Source organism: Durio zibethinus, chromosome 16 (assembly GCF_047325235.1).
Source record: "Durio zibethinus cultivar Kanyao isolate XHJ-2024 chromosome 16, ASM4732523v1, whole genome shotgun sequence".
Taxonomy (NCBI): Eukaryota; Viridiplantae; Streptophyta; class Magnoliopsida; order Malvales; family Malvaceae; genus Durio; species Durio zibethinus.
Genome location: NC_143177.1, coordinates 21,621,975 through 21,638,981, shown reverse-complemented (window position 1 = coordinate 21,638,981; position 17,007 = coordinate 21,621,975). Strand labels below are relative to the sequence as shown.

The 17,007-nt window shown below is 33.8% G+C and overlaps 2 protein-coding genes and 2 pseudogenes across 3 annotated transcripts; 2 read left to right on the top strand and 2 right to left on the bottom strand.

Annotated features, from left to right (window-relative positions):
- The first annotated feature begins 474 nt into the window (after window positions 1–474).
- On the top strand, window positions 475–7,268 carry LOC111298372 (uncharacterized). The gene is made up of 4 exons (XM_089744973.1): window positions 475–1,379; window positions 5,423–5,495; window positions 5,599–5,987; window positions 7,207–7,268. The coding sequence occupies exons 1-4, from the start codon at window positions 746–748 to the stop codon at window positions 7,266–7,268; spliced, it is 1,158 nt and encodes a 385-aa protein (XP_089601099.1). The 5' UTR covers window positions 475–745.
- Window positions 7,269–10,126: 2,858 nt separating this feature from the next.
- On the top strand, window positions 10,127–13,670 carry LOC111298370 (transcription factor bHLH143-like). 2 transcript variants are annotated; one of them, XM_089745390.1, is made up of 5 exons: window positions 10,127–10,221; window positions 10,307–10,355; window positions 10,773–11,338; window positions 11,466–11,625; window positions 11,716–13,670. In XM_089745390.1, the coding sequence occupies exon 5, from the start codon at window positions 11,733–11,735 to the stop codon at window positions 12,858–12,860; it is 1,128 nt and encodes a 375-aa protein (XP_089601516.1). In that variant the 5' UTR covers window positions 10,127–10,221; window positions 10,307–10,355; window positions 10,773–11,338; window positions 11,466–11,625; window positions 11,716–11,732; the 3' UTR covers window positions 12,861–13,670. The 2 variants fall into 2 exon arrangements, with proteins under 2 accessions (XP_089601516.1, XP_089601515.1); XM_089745389.1 differs by lacking the exon at window positions 10,307–10,355.
- A 1,951-nt stretch (window positions 13,671–15,621) lies between these two features.
- Window positions 15,622–16,235, bottom strand: LOC111298369 (root phototropism protein 3 pseudogene; annotated as a pseudogene).
- LOC149514429 (root phototropism protein 3 pseudogene) lies at window positions 16,142–16,936 on the bottom strand (annotated as a pseudogene).
- Window positions 16,937–17,007: the final 71 nt, after the last annotated feature.

Here is a 17,007-nt window from a genome sequence, read left to right as displayed (position 1 = left end):
TTTTGTCTAGATGCAAAAGCAATTTGTAGATAGCAGAGTATCCAAAAGAGCAGATAAAGCTCCGAGGTAGTGTATGTTTTGTTGAACGGCCCAGAAAATCCAACTTATGTTTGAAGAAATTCAACTTTAATTAACATATTTAATAGATTTCATAATTTTAAACTAATACAGTAACATGATATATAAAAAAAACAAAAATGACACGTAAATTTTTATGTTTTATATGTATTTAATGAAATCAATAAATATTGATTCAAATTATTAAATCCATTTGTTAGCCTTGTCTGTGTTGTTTCCTATAAAAAGAAAAGAAAAGAAAAACTGTTAGCATTGCAAAGAGTTCGCCTTGTTAATTTACTGTGATAATATATGTGTAATTCAATTGCTTATTCAAGCCAAAAAGATCATAGTGCTTTGAATAAACTGATGAGAACTGAAAATAATTGCTTTGCATTTACAACTAATAACGGAGGAGTCAAATGGATGTGTCATCATCATATCAGAGATTGGATAGTTCCATTGCATGATAGGGAGCAGCTTTAGTTTGAAAGCTTTACTTTCCTGTCATGAATAGGTGAGAAGTTGAGCTAACAAAATGTAGAATTTCTTGCCAACACGCCCTAGAAAATTCCCCTCTTCTCCACTTCCCAACACCTATAAAAGGCTTATCAGCACATGCAATTGCATAAACAAGCACACAGCTAGTATTCATTTTGCAGCACCTCTTTTGATCTGATTTTTAACCATGGCTTGCAATCGTTTTCCTTTTTCCATACTATCATTTTTACTCGTCACTTTGTCACTGATGAGCAGCAACACAATTTTGGTTGGTGCCAGGCGTCTTTTAGAGACATCCGTGCCCGAGAAACCTGAGATACCCACATTCCCTAAGGTTGAACTCCCAAAGCCTGAGCTGCCAGATGTTCCTAAGCCAGAAATACCCAAAATTCCTGAGTTACCAAAGCCAGAATTGCCTAAAGTTCCGGAGTTGCCAAAGCCTGAATTGCCCCAAGTTCCAGAGTTGCCAAAGCCAGAGTTGCCCAAGTTGCCTGAATTAGAAAAACCTGAAGAAGCAAAAGTCCCAGAGTTGCCGAAGCCTGAATTGCCTAAAGTTCCAGAATTTCCCAAAGCTCCTGAGTTGCCAAAAGTTCCCGAGTTACCGAAGCCTGTATTGCCTAAGTTGCCTGACATGCCAAAACCTGAAGAACCCAAAGAACCCGAGGTTCCCGAGCTACCAAAGCCTGAATTACCAAAGTTGCCTGACTTACCAAAACCTGAAGAACCCAAAGTTCCCGAGTTGCCAAAACCTGAATTGCCGAAGGTTCCAGAGCTACCCAAGCCAGAATTGCCCAAGTTGCCTGAATTGCCTACCATGCCAAGTCTTCCTAAAGGCTTCCCCATCCCTTCCTTCACTCCACCATACACAAGCCCTTGAATCATGACACTTCCTTCGTTTTCCCTACGTTACACATATAGTTTCTAGGTATTCTTCATATAGAAGAGTGTTGATTGGCGGATGTGAGTATTCATTTCATGAATCTCTTGTAGACCAGATTATTCATAAATGTGTTGTTTGAGTTGTTGTTTGCGTGGTTCTGTCGTAGTCATCTCCTCTATATTAATCATATATATACTTTCTTAATAAATTTATAGTTATAAGAAACAAAGTCTGATCATTTCCCTATTCAGTGTGGTCGTTGTTATTCAACTTATAACATTTGGCGGATGTGTGCTACGCATAAATTTTTGGCATGGATTGGCTAATGACAACACTCAAACTAACAATTCTTTCTAAACAAAACAAAGTTATTCAAATTCAGGACCATGATCTATGTCTAAAAGAGAGAGCGAATGAAAAGATCATGATAGAAATTCTTTGCAAACACTCATTTGATGTGACCACAATAAAAGTGGTCTTCATATTCATATAGTCCTTCGGATTGTTCAAGCCTCTAACAGTGATAGCCAAAATTTGGAGAAGTAAAAAAGAAAGAAAGGAAAAAATAAAAAAACCCCAAATAACTACATCTCATTACTAGAAATTTGAGGTTTCTTGTCATTTACTGCATTGTATAATTAACACAATCAACTTAACGTATTTGGTCGGAAGAACCTGCTTCTATTGAGGGTTTTCTCCGTCGATTGTGGCGGAGATTAGTGGTCATTTTTATAAGTGCAACGAAAAATCTCACATTTTGAGCTAATTTTTGGAATCAAGAAATTCTAAAATCACCTAACACAAGTATCAGATTTCAGATTAGCAACATCTTCTCGTGTCGGACACATAAGTGCTCCCTCATGGCCTGATGTTTTGAAGGACAAATTATTTGGCTTTTCCCATTGTGGAAGGGATTAATGATCATTTTATAAACGTGAAGAAAAGCCTCGAATTATTTTTGGGTTTGAGAAGGCTCAAAATCACCTAACAATTTCATCATATGAGTTGCTATTGTTAATAAAAAAAAAAAAGAAAGGAAAACTAAAGTTGAAACGTAAAATTTTCACTTAAAATATCCGTGTAGGCAACGAAGATGTAATTAAATGAGAATGTATAAAGGGTGAAAAAGAAAATTATGCAAAGAAAAATAAAAACAAAATGTAATTTTTATTTTTTTAAGGTATTAGACATATTGTTGGATAGAATTTTTTTTTCTTCAAGGACATGAGATCAAACCTTACCTTTAGGAAAAATGGAAGTTTAAAATGGAAAGAAAATATTTTAATTCTGCAACAGCCATTAAATCTAAAAAATGAAAATCGAGAAAAGAATTTGAGATTTTAGAATGCAAAAGATAAAATTAACTTTTTTAAAACGCTGAGGGTTCAAATAATTTGGGCATAGAAGAAATTTTTTTTTGAGTCATTTGCTTATTTATGCATTATTATTATGCAAAGTTTTAACTACCTGTGTGGTCACGTAAGGAGGAAGATAAATATATGCAATACATGCAATTTCTAAAATGACATATACCCAATTTGGATGGTATCGTCGTTTTGATTCAAAAGTCTTACAGTTTCGTTTTATAAAAAATATTTCACAAGTTTGAGATTAGATCTCAATTTATATATTATAATAGATCTTCAAAATATTTTGATGTAAGATTAGAGTGTTACAAACTCTCTCCGTCAAAACTTGACGTTTTTGTCAAACTTAATACAAAGTACGCAGATTCACTAAATTATACCAAATGTTGGGTAAATCCAACACAAAATACATATAGATAATAAGATTACACTAGACATTAAGATTCTAAATGTGACTCCACCGTATAGCACCTAACTCTATAGGATTCTAAAAATAGCTCATATGTTGTAGTACTTAGCTTTCATCCGACTGGTGACTATTCTAATACCATTTATGGAGATCTGTATCAAATCTGGAAGGTATTGTCTATTTTGATTAGGGTGGGCAACCTAACCTGCCCTTTGCGGATTTCGACCCAACTTGAGCCCATAGAGTCGGATTTTTTTTTTGAAAATCGAGTTTCGGGTTAGGTCGTTTCGGTTAGGTTCAGGTTTTACATAAACCTGACTCGATCTGATATTATATAAAAATAATTTTTCAAAATAATTATTTATTTATATATATTTATATAATTATATATTTTGAATATTTATATTTTAAAAAATAAGATTTTATTAATTTCAAGTCGAGTTGGATCGAGTTCAGATATGAAAAAATTTTTAAAAAAATCAGGTCGGGTCAGGTCGAGTTTGGTGAATATGAAGTCCGGTCGGGTTCAAGGTGAGCAAAAACTCGCCCTAATCCGACCTGTTGCTAACCTTATTTTTGATCCGAAAGTCTCACGATTTTATCTTACAAATGATGCCTCTCAAATTGGGTGCAAGTATCCACATCGATATATTTTTAAGATCTATTATGATATATAAATTAAGATTTAATCTCAAACTTGCAAGACACTTTTTGTAAAATAAAATCATGAGATTTTTGAATCAAAACGAATAATATTTCATAGATTGAGTGCGAATATTCACAAATGGAGTGTTCATTAGCCAAATTGAGTCGAGTTAAGTTCTTTTATATTAAGGAGATCACACTTTGGGAGTATTAGAAGAATTTCAGCTATTGAAATTTGAATTTAAATTTTATTGAATGTCATTTTTTTTATAAAATAAATATATAAATCAATTGAGTTAAATTTTAAATTTAAATTTAGTTTAATTGACCCATTTATATTATTTTTATCATTAGAATATTAAAAATAAATTTATCATTAAAATTAAATAAAAACATATTATTTTTTAATATACTAATATCGTCGACTTAAAATTTATTTCCAAAGCTCTACTGAGCCTAACAAATAACTACATCCATAAACATCTTTAATGGAGAAGTTTCTGTCAACCAAAGGAATAAAACTTTAACAGACCATAGTCATGAATGTGATGGTGAGGAGATATGTGAAGTCTAGAATAATATAGACTTTGGTTAAGAATTAAGAACAAAAAGGGAATTGAAACTAAAAACATGCAAACAGTAGGTTACCAACAGTAGATCAAAGCCAGTGCTGCCCGCAAATTTTTCCCTTTTCAGCCAGTTTATGCCTCCTAATGGATAAAGACACCTGTTTAGCTCAACTGCTCACAAGGACTGTGTTAAAAGAAAGCAAAAGGAAGGAATTAGCAAAGCTGCAAAAAAAAAAGAAAAAAGAAAAAGGCCGATAGATTAGATGAATGATACCTTTGATTATGATTATGTTATAATATCATTGTTATGATGATTCATAGTACATAAGTTTTGTCTATTAATTTTAAATTTTTATTCTACGTGAGTTTTCTTTTATGCAAAGAAAATTACCGCTTAAATATAAGAGAATGAATTGTAAGTGTTGAGATTTGAATCTTAAACCTATTAAATGTTACATCATAAAAATGACTATAAGAACAAACTAAGTTATACTCTAAATTCAATGAGCATTTTCTGATTACATGACCAAAAGAATTCAAATTGATAATGTTGAATTTGTTTCTTAATTTAACTTATTTTTTCCACTTGTTCAATTAATTTTTCTAGGAATTGCTGATAAGGTATTTGGAGGTAGAGCACATTTTTTAGGTGATACACCGTTAGTCAAGTAATGTAGATGAGAAGTTGCACTAACTACGTAGAGTAGAAATCCCACCAAACCAGCTTTCAGGCCTCCTATTCTCCACTTCTCGCATCTATAAAAACGCTAATGACAAATGAACAAAGATGCACAGACAAATACACTTACTATCTTGTAATCTGCTTTAACCATGGCTCAAAATATTCGTCTTCCTTTCTTCATTTTACAACTTTTACTGGTTAGTTTGTTGCTAATGAGTACCAACAGTGTCTTGGTAGGAGCTTGACGTCTTTTAGAGACACAAACAACCTTGCCAGAGAAGTCGGAACTTCATGATTAGCCTCAGTTGCCAGAGGTGCCTCAAGTACCAACTCTGTCAAAATTTGAAAAGCCTGAAGTGCCTGAATGGCCCGAAATCCCAGAGTTGCTTAAGTTGAGATACCAGAAGTGCCTGAGAAGAAAAAGCCTAAGTTGTTAAAACCGGAAGTGCCCAAGTATCCTGAGTTACCCAAATCGGAAAAGCCTGAAGTACCAAATCGGAAAAGCCTAAAGTTCCTAAGAAAGAAAAACCTGAATTTCCCAAAATCCCGAAGTTGTTAAAGCCAGAAGTGCCCGAGTATCCTGAGTTACCTATATCAGAAAAGCCAGAAGTGCCTAAGAAACAAAAACATGAATTGCCCGAGCATCATAAGTTATCTAAACCAGAAAAGCGTAAAATGCATGAAAAGGAAAAACCTGAAAAAATGCCAGAATTGCCAAAGTCGGAAATACCCAAGTATCCTGAGTTCCCAAAACCTGAATGTCCAAAACTGCCTGAATGGCCAAAGCCAGAAGTACCTAATAAGGTGCCCGAATTTCCAAAGTCGAAAATGCCCGAGGTGCCGGAGCGGCCAAAGCCAGAAGTGCCCACGTTTCCTGGATGGCCGCAACCCATATTCTCTCAAGCACAGTCAACTAATCCTTGAACCATTCCACTGCAGCTGTGTCTTCATTCCGTATAATGCTAGGTGTTCAAGTATTTTATATTTGGAGTGTGAATAATTGGTTGATTGTGTGCATTCCTCCAACAAGTCTCCTGCTGAGAGGACATTCATATACTAATTCTTACTATTTGAGTGTCCACACCCATAGTGCATGTATTGTTAATTTCTATGTCGAAGTTTCGCGTGTAATATGTAGAACGTAAATCTATACATTGTCATATGGTAGAATATAAAATTAATTAATTTTAATTTTTATCTTTTAGTATTAATTTGAAACTTTTCATATTCATTTAACAACTCATACTTGACCTACCAATTACTCTCTCTAGGAAGATTGAGATCCAAGTGTTTGAATCTCTCCCTCTCATACCTTTTCCGTATGTATCAAAAAAGATTATCATACTTCACTTATAGTGTGTAATTAGAAAATAATAATAATAATATAATACCTTGTTCAGTTTGAACCTAACTGTTAATTAGTTAAAACTGATTTAATCATTTTTTTTTAAAATTCCATATAATTCTAATATCTTAGTACAGTTTATCGTCGTAACAAGTAAATGTAAGGATCACTTAAAAAAAAAATTTTTTTAGTTGTTGAATCATTTGATATTGGTATGCTCAGCTTTTAATAAAAAAAATTAGTAACGTGAGAATGTGAGTCAAATTCAATATTCATAATTTGATCAATCCTTATTGTTTTCGTGAATTAACACAGAGGAAATATAAAAGCAGCAAATTATAAAGTAGAGATTAAATTTGAATGGCTGAATATTGAGATATAATTATGTACGTACAGGAAGTAATGCTTAAGCTTTTGAAACTACTTAGACATGACATGCTTTCCCACCAACAATATTTCTCAAAATCTTCCTACTTTCTGCTTCCTGCATCTATGAAACACTGATGCACAAATATACAGAGTCGTAGGATCCGGGAAAAGTTACACTGTTTTTTGCCTAAAGCTTTTTAGCTTTTTTTTTTTTTTTCTGTTGCACCTGCAACCATGGCGTCTCACTACTGATATTTTGGTCCATTAGCGGCCACAACATCGTTGCTCATTGACGAAATCTTCTGGAAGTAACTTTGTCGGCGATACCTGAACTTCCCAAGCCTGAATTGCCTGAGCTACTGCATGCCATTTCCCCAGGTTAAATTGCCACCTTTACCTGAATTCCCTGAATTGCTAGAACCTGAACTGCCCCAAATTGCCTGAATTTATCTTTAAGTCCACTTTGCCTACCGTGCCAACTCTTGCAAAAGGACATCCCCGACCCTAAGCTTATCCCATCTTATTCAACCACTACCCCTTGAACCATTACACTACCTTCAGTTCCATTATTGGATTTCTAGGTTAAAATATTATTGAATCATTGACGCTGTCGATCGAAATTACAAAAAATATATGTTGAAGTTTTCATTGGCGCCGCTTGTATTGTAAACTAGGTACCTAAGTTAGTCGGTTGGTATTGTCTTAAAATTATAATTATTATTGCTTTCTAAGTGTGGTTGTGTTGAGTATTACTTGTATTTTCATCCCTCCATTTATAATTAAAAAGAATTCTTGCTTTTATTTTTTTTAATTCGTCTTTGTTTAGGGAATTACATGTTTTTAGTAAAAATTATAATTATATAGTTTTTAATAAACATTGGAAAAAAAAATGAAATCCGTAAACCAAATTTAACAGCCTATAAATTAACAAATAATTGGATGAAACTTAATTAAATTTATATTGATAAATAAAGAGATTTCTAAATTTTGAGCTACATAACAGAGTTCATTATCTTGTATCTCCCAATTCCTATATTCTTTTTTCCATAACACAAACTTGAAAGTTTTAAATTAAAATTCCCATGAAAATTACTAGATTTTCTTATTGGAAACCTTATTTATCACTAGTAGTTATTCTTTTCATGTAAAACATATGCTCTTGAAATGCTAGTTTAATATCCACAAGATTTTGGTGAGGCAGGTGCAAATATCTTTGTGTTTTCACGTCTTAACATTATATATGGATAATATTAAATTGATAGATTAATGAGTTTAATGAAAAAATTAATAATATATAAAAATAAAAAAATAAAGATTATTTATAATTTAAATTTGATTAGTATTCGTTTGATAATAAAAAATTTAACAAAATTTTTAATGAAAATATTTATCTAAAAAATAAAAATTTATTAACAATATTTTAATTTTACACCTTTGATATTGGTAATGAAAAATTTTTATTTTATTTTTATTCACTCTATTTTATCAAAAAATTTTACGAATTTAAGAAAAAAATTCATTTAAAATCTTTCCGGAAAAAACTTGAAAGAGAGAGAGAGCGAGCTGGTACTTGATTGAGTCCTGCAAAATTTCTACATTGTCCCACCAAGTGACACGGCACCTTCTTTCGTGGGTCATGGACCGGTTTGAATTTGTTCAAAAAAAAAAAAAACAAAGAACTTGGTTGTCGGGTAATCAGCTTATTAGATTGCTAATAAGTGGATTTAGATTGTTAATGAGTGAATCGCACATGTTTTTGTTTCTGCCGTTCAACTTCTTACGATTATCATCAATACAAAACATCTATAAATGTTCCATGCTTTGAGCTTTTTTTTTTTTTTTTTTTAAGAAAAGAGACTGCTATTATTGAAAATTCCATTTACAAACAAAAAAATCATTGAGAATTGCATAGTTGGTTAAAGCCTCACAATTCAAAGCAAGATTCATAACAATGGCATCATTAACTCAACTCTCCCAGAGATTTTATTTTTTTTTATGAGCGGTCTAGGGTGAGAGTTTGATATTTTCAAAATAAATTTGAATCATTAGAGTTTAAAATTCTATTTTAAAAGTTTGGAATTTAAATTTTGATATGAAGGAGATTAAATTTATGTTAAAATACATTATTTTTCATATTTTAAACATCACATGCATATTAAAAAAATATATTTTAAAATTATTAGAATTAATACTCACGTTACAATGTTGATTTTATGATCTCCTTTAATTTTTTTTCTCTTTTCTATCATTTTATGTCTTTTTTTTTTCACTTTTATAAATTGATGGATGTTATCAATTTTTGAGAATTCCCCACTCTCATGAAAAATAAACAATATCCTTGAAAAAAAAATTTCTTAATCATATTTTGATGGATAAATGTTAACATCAAATGAACCTATAAGTTTTTTTTTTTTTTTAAATAGAACCTATAATTCATCTTAGTTTATTGATAGATAGATAGATTTCATAAGATGAGATAATATATACGGGTCGGTTAAGTGGGACGGCCCAAATACGGCCCGCTTTTGTCTGATTAGACTCAATCAAATTCTAACAAGATTAAAAATTTTCGCCCAACCCAAAAAGAAAGACATCAAGTTATCAACCCCTCGACGGTAAACAAAAGACTTACACAAAAGGGTTACTTTAACCACTTCCATGGTATTGTACTGGAACAGTAAAAAAAATTGTAGTGGGGTTCTAAACTTTTTTTTTTTTTTTATCCTCACTTTTTTTAAAGTTATTTAAATTATTTAATTATTCCTTTCATTTTAATTTTAAAACTTTTAAATATATATATTTTTAGTAAATTTTTTAAATTTATCTAATATTAGTAAAACTTATCAAAAATATATACAAAAAAGTTAAATAATTTATTGGATATACATATTTAATAGATTATAAAATTTATTATATTTTTATATTTGATAAATTAAAAAATGCATAAATTTATGAAAAAAAAATTATACATGTGGGTTTATACTTTTTTTTTATTTAATGACAAAAATTTTTATTTTTTTGGATATGTGAATCTAAAATTTTTTAAATTTATAAATTCTCAAAAATTTTTAATGTTTTTAGATTTGAAAATTTAAAAACTTGTGGAGGAGATGTGAAGAAAAAAGAGAAAAAAGATAATTAAATAGTTTTATATAAAATAATTTAAAAACAATGTGAATGAAAAAGCAAAGGAGTTTTACAATTTAGAACCACTAAAAAAGTATAGCAATAATTGCCAAAGAAAGGGTAAACCGGGCATCCATATTGTCTATATGTTCTCAGGGTCTTGGGCATTAACTGTTGTCTTTGTTTCTCTTTCTTTTCTCACAGTTTGGAGATCCTGTCTTCAGATTATCTCTGTCCCTTGGATCCCACCATATTAAGGCTAGCTGATTCTGTAAGTTTGCTATATTCAGAGTTCTTTCTTTTTTTTTTTCTTTTCATTTTTGGCTTGTTCTTTTATGTTGTTTCTTTACCTATAGCTGGATGGCCTTGTCTTCTCCCCTGCTTGTTCAGAAAGAAAAGGAAAAGGTTTTCATTTCCTATATTATTTCTGGGTTTTAAATTTTTTATTCTTCCATGTAGGTTTCTCTGACTAATCATTTGGTTGTTAAGAAAATTTTGGAGAAAAAGCTTCTTGGGTTGTTAAAAACGAATGTTATGATTGTTAATGCTCATATAAGAAATGGTGGAAGAGAAATGAAATTGGAATTTTTATGTGACAGGCTTTTCTGTTCTAAGAAAGAAAACGTATGATTCATTATGATTGTTTTATTTTATGTTAGCATTGTTGAGCAGTCTAAGATTTAAATTTTTGTTCCTTATTTCTTGCAATATCTCTTCAAACAAGAGGATTATCCTGTTTTGATTTACTTATTTATGCCCTATATATATTTTTTATTTGTTGTGGTCATGCTTCTATCCTTATGAGAGCTTTTTGTTTTGCAGAAAATATTGGGTTGTGTACAAGTAAGAACATAGGGGAAACATAGAAGGGAAACAACATGCCTTGGTTGAGTGTCTTGGTTGATGTGTTCCGCAAGGTTGTGCGCTTGAATTTATACTGCAGAGTTATTTTGTAAAATTTACCTCTTCTCAACTTTACCATAATTTTCTATCAGCTTTGCTCAATCTTCGATGGGAACTATCCACTTTTTTGTCTTTTTTCGTGATCAATATAGGATTAGTTAGAAAGATTGAAAGTTAAGTATTAGTCGTAACCCAAGCTCCTTCTGCCAGTTTCTTGATTTCATACCATTTCTTAAGTACAAGTTAGATCTGTTATTGGTCTTATACCTCTGTGGATTTGGTTTGCTTTATTATTTGTGGCATTTGTTTCTGTTCTCATCCTATATTGATCGGAGTGGTTAATCCAAGGGAAAGAAGTAGTTATGGTGTGCCAAGCAGCGAGTCAAACAAGATTTCGAGCACTAAAATATGAAAATGGGATTGCCGGAAGACCAACAATTGTAGTTAGAATAATTGCATGCTTTCAACCAATGGAGGATTGCCAGGTTTCTTCAATTTAGTTTTATTTATTTTTTTCCTCTGGTTAACTGCTCCTCCAATTAATTCTTTGTAATAATCATTTTTATGAATGGTTGTTTAAATTGATATCCTGTAAATTTTGCTGTTTTCCAGGCTGAGTACTTCCGTCATTTGCTTAAACCTGTCACGTAGATTGATTCCATATATGTGGTATATTGTCAAGCGGGAAATTTTGGTTTTTGTTTTCAACTTTTGTTCATCAAAGAAGCGTTAAAAGAATTGAAATACAAGATTGAGCATTGTCCATCTTCTGGTATGGTTACACCATATTGTTTTTCATTGCTGCTAGTTTATTGGTTCATTTCCTGGGATAAAAAATTTATTTCTCATTTGTCATCTGCAGGTGGTTGTTCTAATTGGATGGTTCAGACCAACAATTCTTGGTTTTTCCCTCAGCATTCTTCTAGGCAACTGCCCAAATTAAGTTGCATGAGCACATCATTACAGCCCAGGCAACCAGAATGCTTGCCTGTATGTATAAATCCCAGCACTCACTTTTTTTCTGGGAGTATGTCAATGCAAGGGTCTCTAGTTCCTGGTACAAATCCTGGCATTCATATGCTTCCTGCAAATATTGCAATGCCAGGGTCTGCAGATATTTCTGTTTTAAAAACAGAGCAAAAATATCATTCTCTTGAGTTGCTTCGGCAGTTATGCCCCTGTTTCCCCACTTCATTACCCTCTCCAGGTACATATCTCAATGAACAGCAATTTATGATTGCTAAGGGCCAGAGTGGTAGGGCTACAGCTAAGGTGGTCTCTGGCTCCTTGCAGAAAGGACTGTTAATTTTTGATCAGTCAGCAAGTCAGACAAGGTTAATTTATGGTTCTGTTCACCCTCCATCTCAGTATGCTACCACTGCCACTACCGAACTGGCTTCTTGTCCTGATTTGCATGAAGGCCGAGCAGTTAAAACAAATCCTTTTACTCCGACACCACCAACTTTACATGAGGAATATGATGAGAACAATTTGAGTGCTGAAGAGGGTGAGGTGCATGAAGACACTGAAGAACTCAATGCCTTGCTATACTCTGATGAAGATGATGATGACCATGAAGTAATAAGTTCCGATCACTCTCCTGTTGGAACTAAACGAAACTACCTGAATCAAGACCATGTTGATGATATAATGGAGGAAGTTGCTAGCTCTGATGGTCCAAACAAAAGGCAAAAACTGCTTAATGGTGGGCATAAGCAATCAATAATGGTGGATGCTGCTTGTTCTGGGAAATTGAAAGGCTCTCACGAGTATGAGAGTGATGCAGAATCAAGCTACGGCATTGGAAAGAATCAAAGAGATGACATGGATTCCAGTTTTCGTAGCAAGCAGTCAAAGAAGGATAAGATTCGCTTGACATTAAAAATTCTCGAGAGCATAATACCTGGTGCAAAAGGAAAGAACCCATTGTTGGTCCTTGACGAGTCTATAGATTACTTGAAGTCTTTAAAGCTCGAAGCCAAAACTTTAGGAGTGAACCACTACTAAAGTTGCACTCCCTTCTTTGTAGTAATTTGTTGGCTAAGTGGTGGGAAAGAAGGATGAGAAAGAACTAATTCTTACTTTGAATGATTGATGAGTTTGAAATCACTACACCGGCTTTTGCTCTGCGGGGTCCTCAGTTTGTCATCTTTTACTTTCTCAAGGAGCTGTATGCTGTATATAATGGGCCAATAAGGGTTAGTGATGCCAGTAACGGGATGCTATTGGCTTTTTTGCTTGAAGGGGGTGAAGAAAAAAACGGGTTTTTGTTTGTTGACCAGAAATGATTATCTTTTTAGCTTTTCGTTGGGATTTATTAGGGAAGAAAAAGTCACCAAGGCTTTGAACGCATGGGGAGGCTGCTAGTGATGGTCTGTGCTGTAAAACGAGGCCCCCCTTTTCTGGATGTGTTGATAGCCCCCATGGATTTAGTGCATGCGCGTTAGGTGAACTTGGGTCCCATTATCTACCCTGTTTCTTTTTCTCCCTTTGATTTTATGTCTTGTCTTCTTTCGTTACCTCGAAAACACATCATGTCTTTTTATTAATCTCCCTAGAGCATGAAGACGAGTTTCCAGGGGTTGGGATGTACTCATGTACATTTATGGAAGAGCATCCTCTTGTTCTTTTTTTTTTTGGGGGGGGGGGGGGGGAGGTCCATCTTTGATCAAATCCTGTAGTAGAAGTTTGGCTTGTTTCCACGTGAGTCTTTAGAAGACTCTGGTACATCCGTACATTTACAGTATGTGGTTGTGATGTGTGAAAATGAACAATTTGGCTTTGCTTCTAGTAATTGCAGGTTTTTTGTTTGTATAATTTGATTTATGTGTGTACGTAATTGGGGCATGGCCGATTTAGTTTGAGCATTTTCAATAATATATGTAGTGATTTCTTTAGTTTTCAAAAATGAAAATTGACAACAATATGGAGGATTAGTGTTAGTCCCTTTTAACATATGCGTAAATCATCATGTTCCAGCTTCCAAACTGCCTTTTCCTTTCAAGGTTTTTTCTTTTGGTGGGTTGTTTGCCTTAAAAGCGAGTAAAGGGTACCTATGTTTTGCCACACAATTGATAATAAACACATAAATGATAATAATTGAGAAAACTATCTCAGCTATCTCTCCTTTTTTGGTTCTTTCTGTCGTCTATCAAGAAAAAGGAGGCAGAAAACAATTGAGGGCAGTGACTAGTGAGATGAGGTGACTGGGTGCAGTGTAAACAAGGAGGCAGCAAAGCATGCAATATGTATAGTGAAATAGAAAGAGAAAAAAGCATGTATATAATGTTGTTAATAAGATACTGTAATAATAGTAGTTATTTTTGTTTTATTTCCCATTACTATTGTTGAATGAAACCTTTGTGACAAAAAAATTCAATGACACGACATTGTGGTAGCAGCAAGTGATGAAACGATGCCTAAATTCCAGGATATACAAAATATAAACCCAACACTGCCACTGGCACCCTTTTGTATGAAAGAGTGGACTTTCAGCGATTTTGGATCATGCATCGCTTTTAAAAAAGCCTAACACTGTAGGTTTAGTTAGTTTTTGTCTCCCACCGCCTGAGATACTTCAAGTTATGCCCACTTTTGAAACCAGAAGGATGGTAAAATCTGCCCAAAATTAATGTGAAATTTTTATTAATGGTTTTTTTTTCTTTGCATTTACCAGTCATTGCATTGGTAGACATCCCAACATGACCAAATTTAAACTGTTCAAACACTTGAAAAGAGGGAAAAAAAAGATAAAATAAATCTGTATTGAAGTGAAAGTAGATATAGAATGTACAAAATTATATAATTTGGGTAAATGATGTGGGATCACCTTACCTTATTGAGTTAGAGCAATTGTTGTTCTTGTTGTCAAATGTATTCATGTTTTCATGTGTGTATGTGATCCAAAGGGGTGAAAGGAAGATTTTATTGTGATTCCATTTTTGGAGAGCCGTCTTTTCCTGATTTTGGTGAATATTATGAGGAGATTCATGTTTGTAGGGCTTCCAACTAATCCTATTAGAAGTTCTTAATTCCAAAGTCATCATTCTAATTTTTGTAATCCTCTGTCTTTAAAGTGCTGTTAAAGACAAACATATTGGATAAACCACTCTCTTTACTTACTAACCAGTAGCATAACCGATCCTGCCATTTGTGTTCCTGATCTGTTATTTGATCAAATATTATGTGAAAAGTGACAAAATATTAGTGAAGATGACATGTTTACCAAATCACTAGCCCATCTTGAGGCATGACAAAACTTTTTGGAATGACAAGGGGAGGTTCTTTGCAATATCTTAAAGTGACTTGGTACTTGAAGATGTGTTTAGAAGTTTAGGACCAACTTTGAATGATGATGATGTTACCAAGACAAAAATGACAGAATTCATAAAAACTTAGGTGTGTGCTTTTCAATTTGTTTTTGTTGGTACGACTTGTCTTTGCCCTTTAACCAGGCACATGCATTTGCAGGTTCTGTTTCTGGTGTATGAATTTTAGATGATTGTCTTCTGCCTGATTTCTATCTAATCACGAATATCTCCATGTGATATTCTGCTTTTGGTCTAATTTATGCAGCTTGCATCCTATCCTTATCTTCGCGTGACAAAGTTATTGGCAGTTAGTTGTCCGTATGTTTGAACTCATTCATGATTTTCTATGTTTATTTGGGCAATTGACACTAGTTTCCTTTGAAAACAAAGTGGACTAAATTAGAATTACAGAAGAGCACTCCATTCTTTAATCTTTTTTTTTTCTTGGCCTTTTGCCTTTATGAAATTGAATTTCTTCATCTTCTAGGTGCCTTTCTAGTCTGTTCTGCTGTGGTTGAGATTTGAGGTCCGATATTGTGGTTTTCAAAGGTTGTCATCTTAGTGAGTTTGCTAAGTTTCTTCCATCCGCTGGTCCATGCGGATGTATGTTCTGCTTCGACATCTTATCAAATTGTCGTTGCAAGTTCTCCATGTCGTTTTGGAGCTCAAGGTAATTAGCCTTCACGCTCTCGAGCTCAAACTTGAGTGTGTTAATATCCTTCTTAGCAGCTGTCCACCCTTGGAATGATTGTGGTGTCCCATCAAGCAATGTCTTATGGTTCGGTATCAAGGGCTAGTATTGAGTTTCTCCAGGATTTTGAGGGTGCTGTTGGCCAATGCATTGCTTATTTTCACTTGTTCCGAGAAGAGCACCTGCACCACAACTCGCAGTTGGAGCCTTTCGTTTTGAGCAGCATGCATATAGGCATCGATGAAGATTTTTTGGCGGTCCATGACACGACAGAGTAGCTTCCTTTCATGCTCAGAGTGTTGGATGAGCCTGTGAATTTGTTAAATAGAGATGAGAATTTCCAAACAACTGGAATATTCATGTTAACTCTATCATATCCATGTAGAATCAATTCAAAAGGAAAGGGGAAAAAGGGCATTACCTTAGGAATCGATTGCTCGATAAAGACCATAATCGCAGGTCCTTGCAGACTCAGGCAAAGCTTCTGCCAGTACCTGAAACTTTGTCATAGACAGGTCTCTATCTCTGGAAACCTCTGTAAGATAAGTATCAACTAGCGTGGCGACTCTCATCTTGGCATTTGGATTATTGCCCCTTTTTGTTCCTTCATGCATGCGTTTGTCAGAAAAGAACTGTCTACTTGAGCTCGAACTTTCTATCTGCTCTTGAACGAGGGAATGCTCCAATAGTCTCTGAACAAGGTCCACATCATACAAAGTTTCACTTTCATTGTAAGAAGGAATGAAAAGATCTGCCAATGTAGCGTGTTCAAACTGCAACCCTACTCGCTTCTCCAATTCAGTTATCAAAGCAGGTGCCACTTTCAACATGTTTGCCATCCTTACAATCCGGAGAATAAAACTGCACGGCACACTGTCTTTCTGCAGTGGAATTATGCTAATCAGACGTTCGATGATCATCCATTGATCTTTGGCCTGAACGGATGGAGTGTCATTTTTAGTTCCCGCTACAATCATATGGAATCCACCTTTACAGCTACTGCTGATGGTCATATCATCAGGTTGTCCCTGACCATCTTTTATCAAACTTGGAAGCCATTTTGCTGTACAATGCATTATTTAGGCCCCAATCAATTCAATTCTCATTCCTTTGACCCTTATAGCAGTAATAACCCTTACAAAGTGATCAATCC

Bases quoted from the DNA above. Each gene is read 5' to 3' on its own strand.
- LOC111298372 (XM_089744973.1), top strand. From the start codon at position 746: ATGGCTTGCAATCGTTTTCCTTTTTCCATACTATCATTTTTACTCGTC. The intron at 5,496-5,598 runs GCTTAAGTTGAG...AAAAGCCTGAAG, and splicing joins TGGCCCGAAATCCCAGAGTT to TACCAAATCGGAAAAGCCTA. The intron at 5,988-7,206 runs GATGGCCGCAAC...TTCCCCAGGTTA, and splicing joins AGAAGTGCCCACGTTTCCTG to AATTGCCACCTTTACCTGAA.
- LOC111298370 (XM_089745389.1), top strand. From the start codon at position 11,733: ATGGTTCAGACCAACAATTCTTGGTTTTTCCCTCAGCATTCTTCTAGG.